Here is a 19,875-nt window from a genome sequence, read left to right on the forward strand (position 1 = left end):
AATACTGGAAAGGATTGGGGTCGTGCGTAACACCCTACCACACTTTAATCACAGAAAATGACAAACATATACCCATATGCCTCAATTCCACAGAGTGGTGTGGATCTGTTAGGTCCGTCTCGGTTTGGGTCAGCTCTGTTACACTAGATCTGGCTTGCGTTTCCATTGCCGACACAAACCTTACTTGGTAGGCGGGTTTATGCCGGACGGCGATAGCTGCAGATGGTAAGAGTAGGCTATACAGTCTCTGGAGTGCTGGCCGCGGCTGCTACATAACTATTGTGCCATCGTAGGAGCGGGACACAGTGATTAACTCAATGAAGAGGAAAAGTGCCACACGATAAACAAAGAGCTGCGTGCATTGTTCTCTGAACACAAGACTCTTCACTCTTGACGAAGTGACTGTACAACATTGTCACATTACTTCCACTTTTCCTTCAGTCAAAATTACTACCAGCCTACAGGAAGCTTTTTCACTGGAACTTTAGTCTGGCTTACTGGATGACAACTAGCATACCGCTCCCGGCAGATACTCCCGTGAGCGCGATCAAACTCCTCACCTTCCTCTTCCCCACTGTAGCCTACCATTTATGCTCCACTCAGAAAGGAAGACAACAGAAAGCGCGTGCATGTGTTTAATATGGTTTGATAGTATCCAGCTCATAATTGGGGCAACCGTGGCTCAGGTGGTCGAGCGGGTCGGACAATGATCGGAGGGTTGGCAGTTCGGTTCTCACCCTGCCACTTGTGTCATGGTTGTTGTATCCTTGGGCAAGACACTTCACCCACCTTGCCTCGTGTGAATATGTTTGAGGTGGTGGTCGGAGGGGCCGTAGGCGCTGAATGGGTGCCACACTTCCGTCAGTCTGCCCCAGGGCAGCTGTGGCTACTATCGTAGCTTACCACCACCAGTATGACTGTGTGTGAATGAATGATACCTGGAACCCTAAGCGCTTTGAGTGCGAGAAAAGCGCCATATAAATCCAATCCATCATAATGCTGCAGCACACAGACGTGCACGCACACACACGGGGCGCGTCATTAACGGTGTTGGTCAGCACCATTTATAAAAGGTCTATGGTCGGCACCAAATTGCACTATTTTGAAAGGACACGTTGCGGCTTCCTGGGCTTAGCGAAGCCCAAGACGATTGTGATTGGTTTAAAGATGTAAAAACAGGCCAGCCCAGTGTTTCCCCCAATACTTGAAACGATATGGTTCCAGACCATACTGTAGTTTGGTCTGGCTGTGTGAGACTGCTGGAATTTAAAGATTTGGCACTTTGGCTTAAACCACTGTTGTTCTTCTTGGGAGAGTGTAGTCCCAATAGGACCTAATGAGCTAAAAAGGCTATATCATATTGTCAAAGATGTTTAATTGTTTAAATCATGGACTCTACAGACACACTTGATATTAATTTGTCTCTCCTCTGATTACATACATTTTTTTTCATTTTTTTTTTCATTTAACTTTTATTTATCCTCGAGAGACCAATTGAGGGGTGACCCTCATTTTCAATGACGTCGAGTCAAAACAAATTCAAAACAACAATACAAACAAAATATTCAATGCAAAAACATCAAATACACAACAAGTGAAGAGAAGAAAAAACAAAACGATTGAAACATTTACAGAGTGGGGAAGAGAGGCAGCAATTAAAAGGCATACAGTACAATATAGTCTAATTAAAACAGTTACAAGTAGAGTTTGGCAGATCCAAGATAGTCTGTTTAAATTGGCCAAAGGATATGAATGTATTTAGTTTAATTTTTAGCTGTAAGTTGTTCCAGGAGTCAGGTGCACTGAAGCTAAAAGCTGTACACAACCTCCTAATAAAAAAATCATGCAGTGTAGCCCGATACAATCCTGATTTGTATTTTCCCCACAGTCCCCCCTCAAGAAATGTTTCCCTCAGTGCACTTCCTCTCTCACCATCTATCAACTACCAGTGGTCCAGTGAACTCCTGGTATAAAAACTGTACGAACACAAATATTCCTTTGACATAACAAATACAGATAGTAACTTTGTCTAACACTTCTTATTTAGAGGAAAGGATGGGTGCCGCCATAGCTGCCTCACTTTACTGAAATGATCACTTGCTGAAGTGATGATTTACCTTCCTAAACATGGTTTTAACTTGATAAACATGATTTCATTGGCAAATAATGGCATTCATCAGAGAAAAAAATCAGTTTTCATGATTTTCTACCATAAGAGATGACTGTTTCCGCTCTGTTCATCACTACACCTATCTATGACCCTCTCTGCAACACTCTTTGTCTTCTTGTTGGCCCCCTCCTGTCTGACTTTTCTATTCAGCAAACATTTTTGATGTGCTCTTCTCTCATACTCCTCATAGGTAGTAAATATGCAACCTGGTGTTTTAAATCTAAGTGGCTTACTTCCCAACAGTGTGGCTCACAGTTAAACTGGGAATGTTTCAGATTCTATTAATTACTGCCCTGTCTCTCTGTTTCGTCTCACACAGCTTGTTTCAAACCACTAATAAGATTCCAGCACATTAGTTTTGAACCATTACATTAATTAAATAAAAAAGTTTTCCTCTACATCTACAAGCTACTATTAGTATACAGTTATCTTTGACGGTTCACATGCCGGGTAAATAATGACTCTTGTGCAACTTGCATTGAGGCCGACATGAGATTTACACCTGGCCTGTCCTGGAAAGATTACAACAACACTGCAGAAATACCTCAGCAAACAAACAAACTAAAAGCAATATATTATACTACAAAATGTACAGTATATCTGCTCATACTCAACAATAAAATCATACCTCTTATCGATCACAGATTTTCCAAAATACACAATTGACTGGTCGCTCGCAACGCAAGTAAATACACCATAACATCCTGTAGATTGCAGATTATGTATCCTGTTCTTACTGCACAGACCAGGATAGCCTGATCAATATTTGTGAAAATGAGCTAGTTGCATGGTATCAAAAGACCTTCTCCCAGCTCACATTGGGCAAGAAGCAGAATCAAATTTGAACAGGCTGTCAGTCTTACACAGGGAGAGAAAAGCTTTTACCATTTAAATGAAATCTCCAATGAAACTAACCTGCGCCTTTGATCCACGATAAAACTGTTTATCTGTCAATGTAATTATATAAGTGTCATCGCGACTCAGTTTTTATGGAACTAGCAAATCCTGGCATCATCTTACTTTCCATTAGAAAATGAATCCTAGTGTGTAGTTTACAGTACAGATTCTCAATTGGTTTAACAGAGAGAACAGGTGTATCAACGCCTGTCACTGAACTATGCCAAGTATACAGCATACACCCAGTTACCCCCCAGAAAATCGAACCTGTTGCATTGACCTCAGACCTTAAGGAATACATGGTCTCAAAGCACATGATAACAAATAACATCCAACCAAGTGCTGCTCAGGCATATTGATTACACTTCAAAGGAAAGAACAATTTGCAACAGAGTTAAAACTACTGCTCATTTGTGTTTTTTGAGCCAACAGGTGCAAACAAATGATCCCACTCAGCAGCTAAAATGTATAAGAACACATGTGATATGAATGACCGATATCACATCCAGTTTGTTTGACTTCTCCTGTTTCATTCACATCACAGCTCAACCTCATGGGGGAACACATGGTTGCTGAGATGGTTTCACGCGTACAGTCTATGGTTTACGCTAGTGTCTTTATAATACTACAGATTCACATTTACAATGGCACCAGGATAAACAGTCACATTTTCTTTTAAGATAAATGTGCAAATGCTTCAGCAAAAAAAATTATGTTGTTTTGCTTTTCCTAAAATCAATCTAGAAAAAGATTGTGTCTGCAGGACAAATGTGTGAAATGTGTTTCTGCGTTGTGTAGACTATCCAAGGTAATGCAATATGACGATTAAAGCTGGAGGCCGGTTTATACATTTTTTCGTAATGAATCTGAGCTATTGCTCTGATTAATTTTGACACAGCACATCCTATAAGAGTAAATGCTATTTCAGTTGAGGGTTTAAGTGGTAAAACAGGCTATATAGTATGTGGCATTACAGAACAATAAAGAACTTCAGGTGTCTTTAATGTTTAAATTTGAGACAGATACCCTGTTAGGAAAGCTGTTGGAGTGACGGATCTACAGTTTAAAAACAGATGAAAGCAGTCAGCTTGCTTCTTCTCTGATCACCAAACGTACTGTTTCGTCTTATCATTTAGTCATTTGGATCAAACATATTTGCTTTATGAAAAATGAAAATGTAAATGTGTCTACTTGCAAATAAGGTTTGCCACAGTGTGGTAATGTTTTCTAAAGTATTTATTTGAATGTGCACTATTTGTTAATCATAAAAATATCATCATCACAGTATCAGTCCTATATAAGTATTATGATCTAAGGTATGTTTTTGGTTTACTTTCTATTCCCCTCGGAATACAAAATATTGTATTTTTTTCATTTTAATTAATTACTCTTTCAATAACCTTATTATCAATATTAATATAACGTATATAAGTTATATTAGCTGCGGTACTGCTGCAAATTCCTATTGTGATTAATAAGTACTATATCTTTGTATTTAATGTTGTTATTATGTTTAGTAGTAGCACTCTTGTCACTGATGTTATGTGTTCATGAGATTTTACCAAAGTTGTTTAAGCTGTTTCAAACTGCATAAAAATGTGAGGTCCTGTGCATGACGGTTATATTTCACATTTTCACCAACGCTTTCTGACTTGCCTACCTCGCTCTCGCACATTTCCTCTCACTTTCACAACACACTCTCTTTCATTCCTCCTTTCTGTCGCTCTGACACGTACCATAACACACACACATACAAACACATAACTGTCATGTAATCATGAAATCAATTCTAGTTGCAGATGGTGACTCATCTTTTTGTCCCCTGTATGGTTAAATCATATCTGGCAATGAGGTCCTATGACATTTTGGATGAGGGGCGGTGCAGTGAGCCCAATGTGCAGGGCACACTCATCAAAATGGGAACTCCTTGCATAACAGCTGGTAAAAACAAAGATATTATCCGCCCATAAAGCTTGACAGCTGCACATAAAAAAATAAATGTTGCATTCCCCTGCCTGCAATAACACATCATTATCAGCATGCTGTTTAAAGCAGAGTTTATAAAGAGACTTACAGTGCGGCAGCATAGTGTTCCCACATATTAAACTTAGTTCTGCCTAGAGCTGTACTGCTGATATCTACTTATTTAACATTTGTGTTCACATGCGATAAATCTGTGAATGTTATACAAGTCTGAGGGTTAATTAGAGCAGATGTTGATCATACAGTACATGCTGCATGTCAGTCATTGCAATGCTGCTTAACTTATTCCATGTGGGTGTGGTGGTCACAATCCCAGTACTATCTGTGTTGAATTAATTCATAATAAGACACATGGCTGCGTCATGTCGACAGACATTAAGAGGCAAACCTTCAGCATCAGGTGTTAGTCAGTGACCTCGACCTCAGTTCAAAGATTGGGAGTAAAAATACCCAGTGTGGGTCCGGCAGAGGCACCGTCATTACTTATCCTGATGGAGGGTTCTTGTCATTACACACCGTCTGCTCTCTAATTCTCCCCCTCCGACCACAACGGAGGACACACGTTCGTGGCGACTCAATTACAGACAACACTACAAACGCACGCCCCTCTCTGCTACGCAAACACACAACCGGGCTGCTCATCACTATGACCGACAATGTTTGACCTTGTGCATGGATGCTCAGGTCACCTCGTGCGAAAGCGACCATATCGAGCACAACAAGTGCTCAAGTGGCTGTCTTCACAGACAGGCACAACATTGCCTACATGCAACATCCCTCCTCTGTCTGTGCCATACGAGGCTTTTCGGGCGCGTTTTTGGTGAAAGGCAGACAGACAATCACAGAACCATCACACAACACATTAAACCAACAGCTTGTTGTAACGACCCCCACCAGCATCGTTCCTTGACATCAACATGAAACACTCAAGGGCATCTGGCAACCAACGCGAGAGATGTCAACTATATAGAGAGTGTGGATAAAATATTATCCATCGATGGCCGCTGAAATATTTTGCTCACCTTTGCTGTTATCTTCTTCTCTGTTGAGATGCATGACTCTTCTTACCACTTCCTCATCTAGGCTGTCTAGGTCTAGCAGAAAAGGCTGTGCCCCCTTTCAAAGAGTTCTCAAGGTAAACTCTTATTCCAGTATTGGATGTGTGGTCCTTAGCCCGCTTATTGTCTTATTCGGCTGGCACGCATGGACGCGCCTGCACTTGTGCGTCCTCCTCCCCTTGCCGTGCTGGAACAGGTAGTCTAGGTGATGTTGGTTGAGTCTGCGTCTATTGAGGCTCTCTCACTTTCTCCCTCTGTCTTTCCCAATCTATTTTCCCCCGCTTCCTCTTCAGCCCAGAGTCGCTCAGAGGGATGGTCGCGGCAGAGGTTGTAGGGAGGAGACAGCAGGCAGACGGGCGGGGTGACGTGAAGTAAATCGGTAGGAGGTCGTCTACTCAGCTGAGGCGAGGAATCCGCGCGCTCTCAGTCAGTGCTGTTGACCGATTCATCAGAGGTTCCTCCTGTCATTCAACATCCCAACAATGCTTTCATTGCTCATAGTTAGAACAACAAGAAAACCGCCCATCGCTATGGAATACAGCTTCCATGCTTGTTGTAGCCAGCCACCCTGTTTGATAAGAGTGGTAATTATGATGGACAGTCGACTCTAATCACCCGCCTGCTGCGGCTCAGTGAAATTAATAGAGCGCAGGTTAAATTAGAAGTAGAGCGAAAATTGCAGGTAATGTGATCAGCAATTAGGTGAAATGATATTTGTCACAATCACTCCTGATCGTGGGAGAATCTCTGCGCGTATAGATGCATTTTTTACGCACAACCTGCCTAAGTTCTAGCCTGCTTTGTTTGTTATTGTTGTTGTTTTTATCCCACGCTCACGTGTTCGGTCTCTATCAAGCTTTTAATTAGTGTCAGTGTCATGAGCAGCATGCGTGCTTTCATTATGACCATCATGCCATTAGAGCCAATGGGCCTGCACAGTCGATAAGGCACATTAACTCACCGTCCACGTTCGCCAAGAGCCAAGCGTGAAATGTGGCTCACTGGCGGTCCCTAGTGTTGCACATCAGTCAGTGGCATTCATTCGGATGCTGACAGGGTAGAACATTCCTCCCGTACAGGCTGTTTACTGATAGACCAGGGTCAATGTTTGTAGTAATTTGAGTAGCCTACGTTTATACACCTGTGTACAGGTGGGTGTGTGGGTGATGTGACCTAATTTCCTGTAGTGTTTCACCAGCACTGAAAGTAAAGGGGAATTATGTGAAACTAGTGTAAGAATAAACAGTAAGTTGCTAACATTTTCCTTTCATGCTGTGTATCTATACTATAGCTTGTTTGAAAAAAGAAGTTGCTGAGAAAGTCCTTAAAAGTTGGAACCAAAACTGTTTGTCTGTGTGTTTGTCTTGTTTTTCCTCAGGGCAGTATTGTGTATTCATTGTCAGGGAAATAGGTTTTGTGTGCAATTGCTCTGGCAGTACAATTTTCACCTATATTTTACATTTATCTTCACTAAACATCATCGATCGCATGAAATCCCTCTTGCCATTCCTGTGGTGTTTGCATGTTTCCCCATCAAAGGGGTCATTTTTTAAATTCATTTCTTTACCATTCAAAGACTTGTGAATCACACTTGGTTCACATTGTAAGCTGCTAAGAGGCAAATTTGGTACTTTGTGCCACATAAATAAAAGTGATGGAATAATAATCATATATGCTATCTGCCATAAATGTTATTGAAATCGTGTCTAAAATGTGACATGCAGCTCATGTTTCTAAGAAATGCCATTGAACTCTGAATCTCTGTCTTACATAACTAACTTTATCAGAATGGCAAACAGTAAAAGGACATTTCAGGTAAAGAAAACATTTTTCAATTTGCCATATCCTTATCTCGGATTACTTTACTTTATAGCTTAGCCCCAGTTCAGTGCTCTGCTGTTGAGTCTCAGTCACACACTTGTTCAATATCACAACAATATCTGTGTGACACTTCTCTTGTGATAACACCTCTGAAATCTTGTGTGATTTATGTGCATGTGTACAGATGGTCTATAGATAGCATTGCATGCTGGTTCTGCTTAATGGCAACTGTGGAATCTAGTCTATAACCCCCACTGTGCATTCATTTCAGTAACATTATACTCTTATACACGAAAACAGCTTGTTTCTGTTCCAAACTTCTCATTATGTCAGCTCTCTTCCTCGCCCTCACACCCTCCCCTTTCCTCATGCTCTCATCACGATGAATATTTATTAGCCTGTCACAGCCTGTGTCTTCTCAGAACTCAAAACATCATCATTAATCAACACAACTGGAGACGTGCTTTAATCCTATGGGGAATTTCAGTGACAAAACGTAATTTCCTCACAAAAATTTGCTCATTGTGTGGGATGTTGTTTTATTGGAAACCATAAAAGAGAAGGTTCATGAGCACTCTCGGCTTCCAGGTAATTGTAGGGCCATTATATTGCATTCAACACCATTATTGTTATGAGTTTTAAAGCAATGCAACTGAGCTGGTGCACAGCAGTCTTGAGAATAATGTGCTGTGTTGATACAGTTTTTTTAGGGATTTAAGTCAAATGACACACAAACAGGTGGGTCAACAAAAATGAAAGCCTGTAATGATTTTCTATATCATTGTTAAGCTAAGATGCTCAATATGGTGTTACTCATGGTCTTGGTAAGGTGCCATCTTCAGACCATATGAAGACATTTGTTACGTCTGTAGGATATGTTTGACGCAAACTATTTTTGTTCCCTCCTACAGGTGTTTTTACCGAGACTGTAACCACATGGGGTCCTCTGAATGTCTATACACTTTGACGAATTAGCAGCTTTTCTTCTTGCAAAAGCAATCATTATATGCTGCTGAGGCCTCTCACCTCTCTTATGAAAAATCATCAGAGGTTGGTTATTTTGGTATTACAAATTTCAATCAACAAAGTGCAATGTACTCCTAAAGAAAAGGGGTCTATTTCTGTCATCCTTCATTCCTGATGACTGAGAGAAAAAGACTTGACAGTTGACACATTGGTAAAAATACAATAGAATGAACTTGCAGTGCTAACAATAAGATCATGATTTAAAATTAAACACAAACAGCAGAACGATAGAAGAAAGATTTCCCTTGTTCTGTTGGCGAATGCGATTTAGCTAAATTATCATTTTCTTCAGTGAAATGCAACAATTTGAATGAAGTGTGTGGTGCTTTGTTTTGCCATGAGTCATTGACAATTGAATTGATATATCTTACTTAACCACTTACATTTACAAGTCTTTTTGGAGCCTGCTCTTTTTTGGTAAAAATATGCATATAGAGAATGTGGGATATGTTTCATAAATGATCTTGAACATCTCTTGTTGGAGAAGAAATGTACTCTATTATGCAAATACAACTCTTTCCAAAGTTTAAAATCTTCCCACATTTTTTAAATCTTTAACATTAAGCATTCTATACAAAAGGATTTTAATTACTGGTGTAGGAAACTGTGGGATCCATAATGAACCTGAACCAACACATCTAATAATATGTGACTGGCAAATAACTATGATGAAGAAAAAATCATGTTATCAGGGAAACAATATTAGACAAGAGATTGTTCTGTGATGAAAAGAAAATCCCTTAAGAGTAATAGGGCCCTGGTTCAATATCACAGCTGCACAGCGAGAGGTTTCAGTGAGGATGTGATAAGAGGGCTACAGAGTACAGACATGTCAGTACTGACAATGAAGCTGCAGTTATAGTGTGTAAATGAATGGTCAGTATGGATATTTATATGTGCTCTGTCATGACATGTTTATTTTTAGAGTTGCTGAACCAAAGTGTTGGTTGTGTATATCTGTTGTATATTTCCAGTACCTCAAAGTGTTTATTGCCATTTGCACAGTAGTACAGGTACATCAGAATTATTGAAATCACTATGACCAGATGGGATTTACCAAAATAAAGGTAAATTGTTCATTGTTATTGCATTAATGCATTACAATAATATTATACAACATTACACCACTTAAAACTGAATACTAATGCACTGTTGATTGTTTCAGGTCCATAAGTAATAAAACAGCACAGCAAAAATGTTCAGTAAACATAGAAAATAAACTTAAACGTATGTGTTGTCCCTGCCTTTGTTCATTCATACCTGCAGTTGCACAACCATGGAATATCCTCAGTGGGTTTTTCTGATATTTCCATCTGCTTTCCCAAAACCCAGCTGCTCTCAGCACAGAAGAGTCCTCTTTTAGCTAACCACTTTTTATAGACATGTGCCTAATGGTTTTACAATGCCGTCAGATGGTAGGCTGTATAATAAATCAAATCGAATTCTATCTTACTTTTAGGCATTTGACCTTTCTGCAATAAAAAAAACTATGAAATTGAAATTATTATTCTTAATCTTTATAATTTTGTATATTTGAATTAATTACCAGACCAGAAGATACCTTTTTTATGTAACGTGAGAACTAATTTTCCTTCTATGTGAGGCATCTGTGGGTTTAATGTGTAGGTTTCATCCTTGACCTTCCAGAGCTCGATGAAGTCTCCTTATCTTTGAAGAAAGAACATCAGGGGAGTGGTCACATTGGGATAACAAGCTGCTTATTTGATTTTATATTTTTCATGATGTAGGTTTTTGTTTTTCAATATATTCTGTTATTGTCCTCCTTTTGCCTGCATCTGCAGCAGGACCTCTGTTTGTGATATTGAGGGTCCTTCAATTAACTGCAAATGTCTAACCATTCCTCAGATGGACTGGAGTTTCAATCAGTTATATACAGGTAATATTTCCTCACAGCTTGTTTACAGCTTTGACCCACACACACTTTAGCTGCTAGACACCTTATATACTATGGCAGTTGAGTGTGATGTTTTCATACAATGCATATGTCTTTATATGTTTGATGTGTTTGTATGTGTGTACAGACGGACTGAACCAACATAACGTTTCTAAGGTGTTGGGTCGCCATGTGCAGCCAAAACATCTTCAGTGCATCTTGACATTGATAATCCATGTCTCTGAAACTCTGCTGGAGGGATGAACAGCATTCATCCAAAAGATATTCCCCCATTTGGTGTTTTGATGATGGTGGTGGAGAGCCCTGTGGCACACGTCGCTCTAAAATCTCCCTAAGTTGCTCAATTGATGTTGAGATCTGGTGACTAAAACTCATCAAAACATTCAGTGACCTCCCTTGCAGCCTATTGGGACATTGTCATTCTGGAAAGGATAATTCCCATCAGAGTAAATGTGATCATTCAGAACAACACTTTTTTATTGATTTGCAGTGACCCTGCCCTCCAAGGGAACAAGCCGATTCAAACCATTCCAGTGAAATGCCGCCACATTTCATCAGTCACCTGATCCCCTCACTTCTATTGATTCCTATGTTGACAACAGTCGTTACACCCAGATCATTGCCTCTTGCCATCTTGATAAAAAATCTGAATCAAATGGGCCTGCTCAGCCTTTTTACACATGCCACAGAGCATGACCAGATGTACCATGTAGTGCACCTGTGTGGAAGTATCTGCATTTGTCATGTTTCTCCTCATTTAATATTACTAAGATCAATGTAAAATAATCCTCTTTTCCAAGACAATTCTTAATGTTGTTTTTTGACAGCAAAACAGTCATGCCTTTCTGATCACGAGCTCATACAATGTTTCTAGCAAAAATTGACTGCAGCTGCACCAGCATTTGTTTCCAGGACGCGTGCCAGACCCAAACTAAACTAAAGGAACCGAAACTAAAGTTTGCTGTTGCACAAATTCGGAATATCCTTGGTGAGGTCTTTTTTCCCCTCTCACATTAAGAGACCTATAACCATCCCTCAAATAGCCTAGGATATCCATCAGTTATAAATACTGCAACCAGAACAGTATAAAAGAAGAGTCAGATGAGTTTATTCTTCACTGTTAAGATATTCTACAATTGATTAAGACTTGCTCTAAACTCTGCTGACACTGCACAGTAAGTTTTAACATTTGAATTTAATTATAGGATCTTGAAAATAGAACTTGCATATCATTTTGCAGTAATAATGCAACTGATTTTGTTTGTTTTGTTTTCCTTTCAGGTATCTATCACCATGAAGTTGCTTCTAGCAGGAATCGTTCTGTTTCTTATTGTAGAAACCAATGCCCAGTGGTACAAGTTTCCTGGTCAAGCTGCTCGAGGTTAGAAACATGGCAAACGTATCCATGATTATGTGTTTTATATGACAATTAGATGCATTTATTTCTCAATTCTCTCATTAATTTATGTGAAAACCTTTCTGTTGCTTTTCTGATCAGGAACTGGTGATATGTGGCGAGCATACTCTGATATGAGGAAGGCCAACTGGAAAAATTCAGACAAATACTTTCATGCCAGAGGAAACTATGATGCTGCCCAGAGAGGAGCAGGAGGCAAATGGGCAGCCGCGGTGATCAGGTGAAGAGCAAAGAATCGAAAAGCATTATCCACTCTTAAATTGATGGCTGTATATCATTGTTAGTATTATTATTATTTTGCATCAATCTGTATTACTATTTGAGTTTATATAACTAATAATCTAAATACCTCACTAATTCAGAACACCGCAACCTTGTTTTTGCTGAAATATTTTTTATATTCTTAATTCATTATTTACTTACAGTAGGCCTATATATTCTATAGGCCTTTGGTACACCTCTCCAAACTAAAGGCGTCTTGATCTTGGCCTTTTACTATTTGTTTTGCCTTATCATAATATTCTTTGCCTATTTCAGTAATGGCAGAGAGGCGGTGCAGGGATTTGGAAAGTCAGGTCGTGGGGCCGAGGACCGTGCTGCTGATCAGGCGGCAAACAGGTGGGGACGGAGGGGAGGAGATCCTAACCGTTACAGGCCAGCAGGACTTCCAAGAAGATATTAGTTTGAAAGCCATTGATTTTTACTAATAATAGAAATGTCTGTTTTTGAGTTATTGATCACACAGCTACAGACGTTTTGTTTTTGCCATGGGTGACTGTTCTGATTTTAATTTTTTTGATAAACAAAAAACAAATCATCAAAATGAAATAATTGGAACCAAATTGGTAATGATCAGGGATAGAACACACCTGTCGGAGCAATACCTTTTATGCTTGCTAAATGCTTTGATCAGCTTTGTGATTTACAAATGAATCAAAGGAGTGGATATGCGGAAAATTCCTGTTGGGGGGAGGGGGAGGGGGGGTTAAAACCTCTTCCTGTGTATTGTGAGATTATGAACAAACTATTTTCTCTACAATTGGGTGTGAAGAAGTTTAAGGTTTAGGCGTAGGTCATGATGTTAGATGTGTTATGACAGATAGTATAAGAAGAACACATTTTTAAGTTAACAAATGTTCATGTTCGGCTGAATAACGCCTTGAGTAAAATTAGGTACACTCCTTTGTTGGCTGCATGTAATGTGTGTTATATAATAGTAACACTGCTGATGGCTCTTGCTTGCAAACAATAAAGATTTACTAAGAATCTGAATACTGTGTCATCTTGTATTCAGTTACGAACTCTCATCTGCACTACATAAACTGACAATTTCAGTCTTCATGACACAAGTCTGTCAAATGATGGACTATGCATCACTAATGAAGAAGTCCAATACTATCCTTCTTTTAGTCCTACTTTAGTAAATGTTTTTGAAAATGTTAAGTGAGAACCATTTCACTGTTAAGTTTAAGTATTAAGTTTTTCTTTCAAAGGGCTGCTGATGTGTCAGATTTCTAGCCTGTCCATCTTGTGATCCTGCTCTTGGTGCTTCATTTGTAATGTAGTCAGTTGTAATGTTATGACATGGCCACTCAGTGGCAGGCTGGCTTCCACCTGACGATTGAGGTTGAATAAATCCTCTTGAATTTAAAAAGTGAATCAAGTAAATTCCCCATTGTATGGATGAAATAATAAAAGGGGGATCAATTGGGATTGACTGTGGTGAATACAGTGAGTAACATAAATAATGGATATGACTACAATTAACCTCCAGAGTGCTACAAAATAGCTAAATGTTTTTGTTTTTTCTCTTTCCTGTTAATCCACAAACCACCAAGTGAACCGTTCTCTTCAACTACTTTAAACAGAACAAATAAAATCACAAAAATGTTTTCCCCTTGTAAGACACATAGGCTCATGCGTCATTGCATTTTAGAATGTAATATTCTTCACCTCTAGTACAGTGTTTTCAATCCTCTCCTGGAGGACCACTTGTCCTGCACATTTTAGATCTTTCCATCTCTCCCTTCTCCAACACAGCTATATCAAATAATCAGTTTGTTTCCAAGCAGCTTTAGGAGTTCATAAGGAGTTGATGATATGAATCAGCCAAGCAAGTGCAGGAGAGATCTGTTATATTGGTTGTATATTAACAGTATCTCAAGATATGTATTGCTGTTTGCACAGTACAAGTAATGGTAATTTGGAATTATTGAAATATCACTATGACCATGATGGGATTGACTTAAATTAAGGTAAATTGTTATTTAATTAATGCATCACAATAACAGTATACATTATACCACTTAAAACTGAATACTGAATGTAGCCTAATGTTTATTATTATAGGTCCATGAGTGCTAGCTTACTACTGCCACCTACTGCCATGGAGGAACAGCACGGCACAAAACGCTAGTTACTGTAACATCAAAACGAAACTTAAACTTGTGGAGTGTGTCCCTGCCTTTGTTCATTCATGCCTGCAGTTGCACAACCATGGAATATCCTCAGTGGGTTTTTTCTGACATTTCCATCTGTTATAAATCCTAAAACCCAGCTGCGTTCAGCACAGAAGAGTCCTCTTTTAGCAATCCGCTTTTTTTCTTCAAAGGTTTTTTTTATTAAATCACAAAGTATCAAACAGCTGCAATACAATGGATTATTAATTTTTTCCCCTTTTTTCCCTCCCGAACATATCCCACCCATATCCCACCCAATCACAAACAGTCCTGCATTAAGAAATCAACACACAAAGCAATACACAAAGCAATACACAACGTCAAAAAAAACAAAAACGAAACAGAAACACAAACACACAACAAGAAACAAAAACAAACAACCAATATGAAAAAAAATAAAATAAAAAAATGTTAAATCAAATAAAATCCGCAATCCGCTTTTTATAGACATGTGCCTATTGGTTTTACAATGATGTCAAATGATGGGCTGTATAATTAATCAAATCGACTTCTATCTTTCTTTTAGGCATTTTAACCTTTCTGCAATAAAAAAAGCTATGAAACTGAAATATTATTCATAATCTTTATAATTTAGCATATTTGAATTAATAACCAGACCAGAAGATACCTTTTTTTATCTAAAGTGAGAACTAATTTTCCTTCGATGTGAGGTATTTGTGGGTTTAATGTGTCGGATTTCCTCCTTGACCTCCTTGTAAAGGAAAACACAATACTATCCTAAAACATCATATCTTGCCATACTAACATTATCATTTGAACAATATCACTGCACTGGATGTGTCAGTGTATACACAAGTCTGTTTTTCATGATGTAGGTTTTTGTTTTTCAATATATTCTTTTCTTCTCCTTTTGGCTGCAACTGCAGCAGGACTTCCGTTTGTGATATTCATGTCCATCGATGAATTCCCCCCCTCACATTTCAGATGTCTAACCATTCCTCAGATGGACTGGAGTTTATATACGGGTAATGTTTCCTCCCAACTTGTTTACAGCTTTGACCCACACACAATTAAGCTGCTACACACCCTATGTACTATGGCAGCTGAGTGTGATGTTTTCATACAATGCATATGTTGTAATATGTTTGACACATTTTTGTGTCTGTGTGTGTGTGTGTGTGTGTGTGTGTGTTCCAGATGTTCATTTTACCATGTAGTGCACCTGTGTACTACATGGTAAAATATCTGCATTCGTCATGTTTCTCCTCTTTTATTCAGATTTTAAATAGAATTACTAAGATCAATGTAAAATAATCAATATCCTCTTTTCCAAGAAAATTCTTCATGTTATTGTTTAAGTATTAATAATAACACAACAAAACAGTCATGCCTTTTTGAGCAGGAGCTCATAAAATGTTGCTAGCAAAAAATTACTGCAGCTGCACCAGCACTTGTTTCCAGGACGTGTCCAGACTGGCGAAAAGAAACCAAAACTATAGGTTGCTGTTGGGAATGCACATTGGGAATATTTTTGGTGAGGTCGGTTTTCCCCTCTGGGATATCCAGCAGTTATAAATACTGCAACCAGAACAGTATAAAAGAAGAGTCAGATGAGTTTATTCTTCACTGTTAAGATATTCTACAATTGATTAAGACTTGCTCTAAACTCTGCTGACACTGCACAGTAAGTTTTAACATTTGAATTTAATTATAGGATCTTGAAAATAGAACTTGTATATCATTTTGCAGTAATAATGCAACTGATTTTGTTTGTTTTGTTTTCCTTTCAGGTATCTATCACCATGAAGTTGCTTCTAGCAGGAATCGTTCTGTTTCTTATTGTAGAAACCAATGCCCAGTGGTACAAGTTTCCTGCTCAAGCTGCTCGAGGTTAGAAACATGGCATACACATGTCCATGATTATATGTTCTATGTGACAATTAGATGCATTTCTTTCTCAATTCTCTTATTCATTTAAGTGAAAACCTTTCTGTTGCTTTTCTGATCAGGAGCTGGTGACATGTGGCGAGCATACAATGATATGAAAGGTGCCAACTGGAAACATTCAGACAAATACTTTCATGCCAGAGGAAACTATGATGCTGCCCAGAGAGGAGCAGGAGGCAAATGGGCAGCCGCGGTGATCAGGTGAGGAGCAAAGAGTCGGAAAGCATTATCCACTCTTAAATTGATGGCTGTATATTATTATTATTATTATTATTATTATTATTATTATTATTATTATTATTATTATTATTATTATTATTATTATTATTATTATTAGTAGTAGTAGTAGTAGTAGTAGTAGTAGTAGTAGTAGTAGTAGTAGTAGTAGTAGTATCTTGCAATTATCTGTATTACTATGTAAATATACAACCTATCTATACCTCACTAATTCAGAACACAGCAGAATTGTTTTTGCTAAAATGTTTTTATATTCTTAATTCATATAATTACTTAGGCCTATATATTCTATAGGCCTATAGTACACCTCTCCAAATTTAAGGTTTCTTGATCTTGGCCTTTTAACACTTTGCCTTATCCTAATATTCTTTGTTTTTTTCTCCAATTTCAGTAATGTCAGAGAGGAATGGCAGAGATTTGGAAAGTCAGGTCGTGGTGATGAGGACAGTGCTGCTGATCAGGAGGCAAACAGGTGGGGACGGGGGGGAGGAGATCCCAATCGTTACAGGCCAGCAGGACTTCCCGATGAATTTTAGTATAAAAGCCATTGATTTTTAATAATGATAGAAATTTCTGGTTTTGAGTTATTGATCACACAGCTACAGACATTTTGTCTTTGCTATGGGTAAATTATTTATTTATTTTTTGATTAACAAAAAACAAATCATCAAGTTGAAATAATTGGAACCACATTGGTAATGATGAGGGAGAGAATAAACCTGTCGGAGCAATACCTTCATGCTTGCTAAATGCTTTGCTTATTGTATGATCAGCTTTGTGATTTACAAGGGAATCAAAGGTTTAAAGTTTTTTTTTAAGATGTCTGGAAGTGGAAACTAAATAAAATCAAACTCAATGTAAAGGAGTTTAGCCTGGAGGGGTAGTTAAAACCTCTTCCTGTGTAATTTGAGATTAGGAACAAACTATTTGCTCTACAATTTGGTGTGGAGAAGTTTAAGGTTTAGGCGTAGGTCATGATGTTTGATGTGTTATGACGGAAAGTATAAGAACACATTCTTAAGTCAACAAATGTTCATCTTCGGCTGAATAATTTGCTTTCTGCCCTGTCCATCTTGTGATCCTGCTCTTGGTGCTTCATTGAGTTGTAATGTTATGACATGGCCACTCAGTGGCAGAGCTGGCCTCCACCTGACGACTGAGGTTGAATAAATCTTCTTGAATTGAAAAAGTGATACAAGTGAATTCCCCATTGTATGGATGACATAATAAAGGGTGATCAATTGTGATTGATTATCCAGTATTATACAATTCGTTTTTTCTCTCTCTGGTTAATCCACAAACCACCAAGTGAACCGTTCTCTTCAACTACTTTAAACAGAACAAATACAATCATAAAAATGTTTTCCCCTGGTAAGACACATAGGCCTATGCGTCACATTGCATTTTAGAATGTAATATTCTTCACCTCTAATACAATGTTTTTCAATCCTCCCCTTGGAGGACCACTTGTCCTGCACATTTTAGATATTTGCATCTCTCCCTTCTCCAACACAGCTATATCAAATAATCAGTTTGTTTCCAAGCAGCTTTAGGAGTTCATAAGGAGTTGATTATATAAATCAGCCAAGTAAGTGCAGGAGAGATCTGTTATATTGTGTGTATATTTGCAGTATCTCAAAACATGTATTGCCGTTTGCACAGTACAAATAAATATACTGTACATCAGAATTATTGAAATATCTATGTATATGAATATCTATCTATTTTGAAATCACTATGACCAGGTGGGATTTACCAAAGGTAAATTGTTATTGTATTAATGCATCAAAATTATATTATACATTATACCACTTAAAACTGAATACTGTATGTAATGTTAATTGTTATAAGTCCATATTGCTAGCTTACTACTGCCACCTATTGCCATGGAGGAACAGCACAGCACAAATTGCCAGTAAACATCAAAATGAAACTTAAACTTGTGGGTTGTCCCTGCCTTTGCCTATTCATACCTGCAGTTGCACAACCATGAAATATCCTCAGTGTGTTTTTCTGACATTTCCATCTGTTATAAATCTCCAAACCCAACTGCTTTCAGCACAGAAGAGTCCTCTTTTAGCACACCGCTTTTTATACCGCTTTTTTACAATGCCGTCAGATGGTGGGCTGTATAATAAATAAAATCGACTTCTATCTCTCTTTTAATAATTTTAACCTTTCTGAAATAAAAATAACTATGATATTACCTCCATAACTCCTGATGAAATACCCTGGCTTCTCCAAGACTTGCCGCTATAGATTATTTCACCCATGTGGTATATGCACTTCAGGCTATTCAGTATCTAGTGGTGTAATCCTCCTTATTGTTGTGATCAACTAAAAGTGTGTTGTCTGTGCTCCAGGAACTCTGCCTTCCTGTCTGCTATACCTGTCTGCCTTCTACCTGCCTGCTTACCTGCAGCCCCAAACGACCACTTGGCCTAGCAGGCTGCTTACTCTAGCTCTTCCTGCCACTCACTGCCTGCCACTAAGGCACCTTGCTTTGCCAGCAGATAACAGCTCTATACCGCAATCTCTCTTGAGTCCACCTTTTGACAAGCCATCACATTGACCTTTCCGAGGCCAATAAAGTCTCTACCTTTGAAGAAAGAGTGGTCACTTCAGGATAATAAGCTGCTTATTTGATGCTTAGTTTATTTTCTACATAAATCTCATAATAAAGTGATTCCTATCTATTTTTTAAAATTAAATCTAAAAAAGTTTTTAAATTCTTAATTTTGTTTAACTACATCCCATAATGTTTCACCAAAGGGTTTAAAAATGTAATTGAATTTGTACGTTTTCTTTTTCTTCATCTGTGTTTGCTGTTGTGTATTGTGTGTAGACACGTCTTTCTTTTATTGAGACAAAAAGTAGGCTATGCATAAAATAAAATAAACAAAAAGTTGAAAATCTGTTCCCCTCTGGGAAGCAATTAAGAATAATTTTCTCGTTACTTTCTATTGGTTTTGTATGGAGAGTAG

At 38.3% G+C, this 19,875-nt stretch overlaps 3 protein-coding genes across 3 annotated transcripts in view; 2 read left to right on the forward strand and 1 right to left on the reverse strand.

Moving 5' to 3' along the window:
- syt7b (synaptotagmin VIIb) overlaps nt 1-6,204 on the reverse strand; it is a 102,136-nt gene extending 95,932 nt beyond the window's left edge. Inside the window, exon 1 of the mRNA XM_080027766.1 lies at nt 6,073-6,204. Within this exon, the coding sequence (XP_079883892.1) occupies nt 6,073-6,106 (34 nt within the window). The 5' untranslated portion in view covers nt 6,107-6,204. The remainder of the gene's footprint in view (nt 1-6,072) is intronic.
- Nucleotides 6,205-11,945: 5,741 nt separating this feature from the next.
- saa (serum amyloid A) lies at nt 11,946-13,293 on the forward strand. The gene is made up of 4 exons (XM_080027778.1): nt 11,946-12,045; nt 12,152-12,251; nt 12,369-12,507; nt 12,825-13,293. The coding sequence occupies exons 2-4, from the start codon at nt 12,164-12,166 to the stop codon at nt 12,967-12,969; spliced, it is 372 nt and encodes a 123-aa protein (XP_079883904.1). The 5' UTR covers nt 11,946-12,045; nt 12,152-12,163; the 3' UTR covers nt 12,970-13,293.
- A 2,978-nt stretch (nt 13,294-16,271) lies between these two features.
- LOC307250656 (serum amyloid A-5 protein-like) lies at nt 16,272-18,682 on the forward strand. The gene is made up of 4 exons (XM_080027790.1): nt 16,272-16,391; nt 16,498-16,597; nt 16,717-16,855; nt 17,283-18,682. Exons 2-4 carry the CDS (start codon nt 16,510-16,512, stop codon nt 17,425-17,427), a joined length of 372 nt encoding a protein of 123 aa, XP_079883916.1. The 5' UTR covers nt 16,272-16,391; nt 16,498-16,509; the 3' UTR covers nt 17,428-18,682.
- Nucleotides 18,683-19,875: the final 1,193 nt, after the last annotated feature.

Source organism: Ammodytes marinus (genome assembly GCF_949987685.1).
Source record: "Ammodytes marinus genome assembly, chromosome: 1".
Lineage (NCBI taxonomy): Eukaryota > Metazoa > Chordata > Actinopteri > Uranoscopiformes > Ammodytidae > Ammodytes > Ammodytes marinus.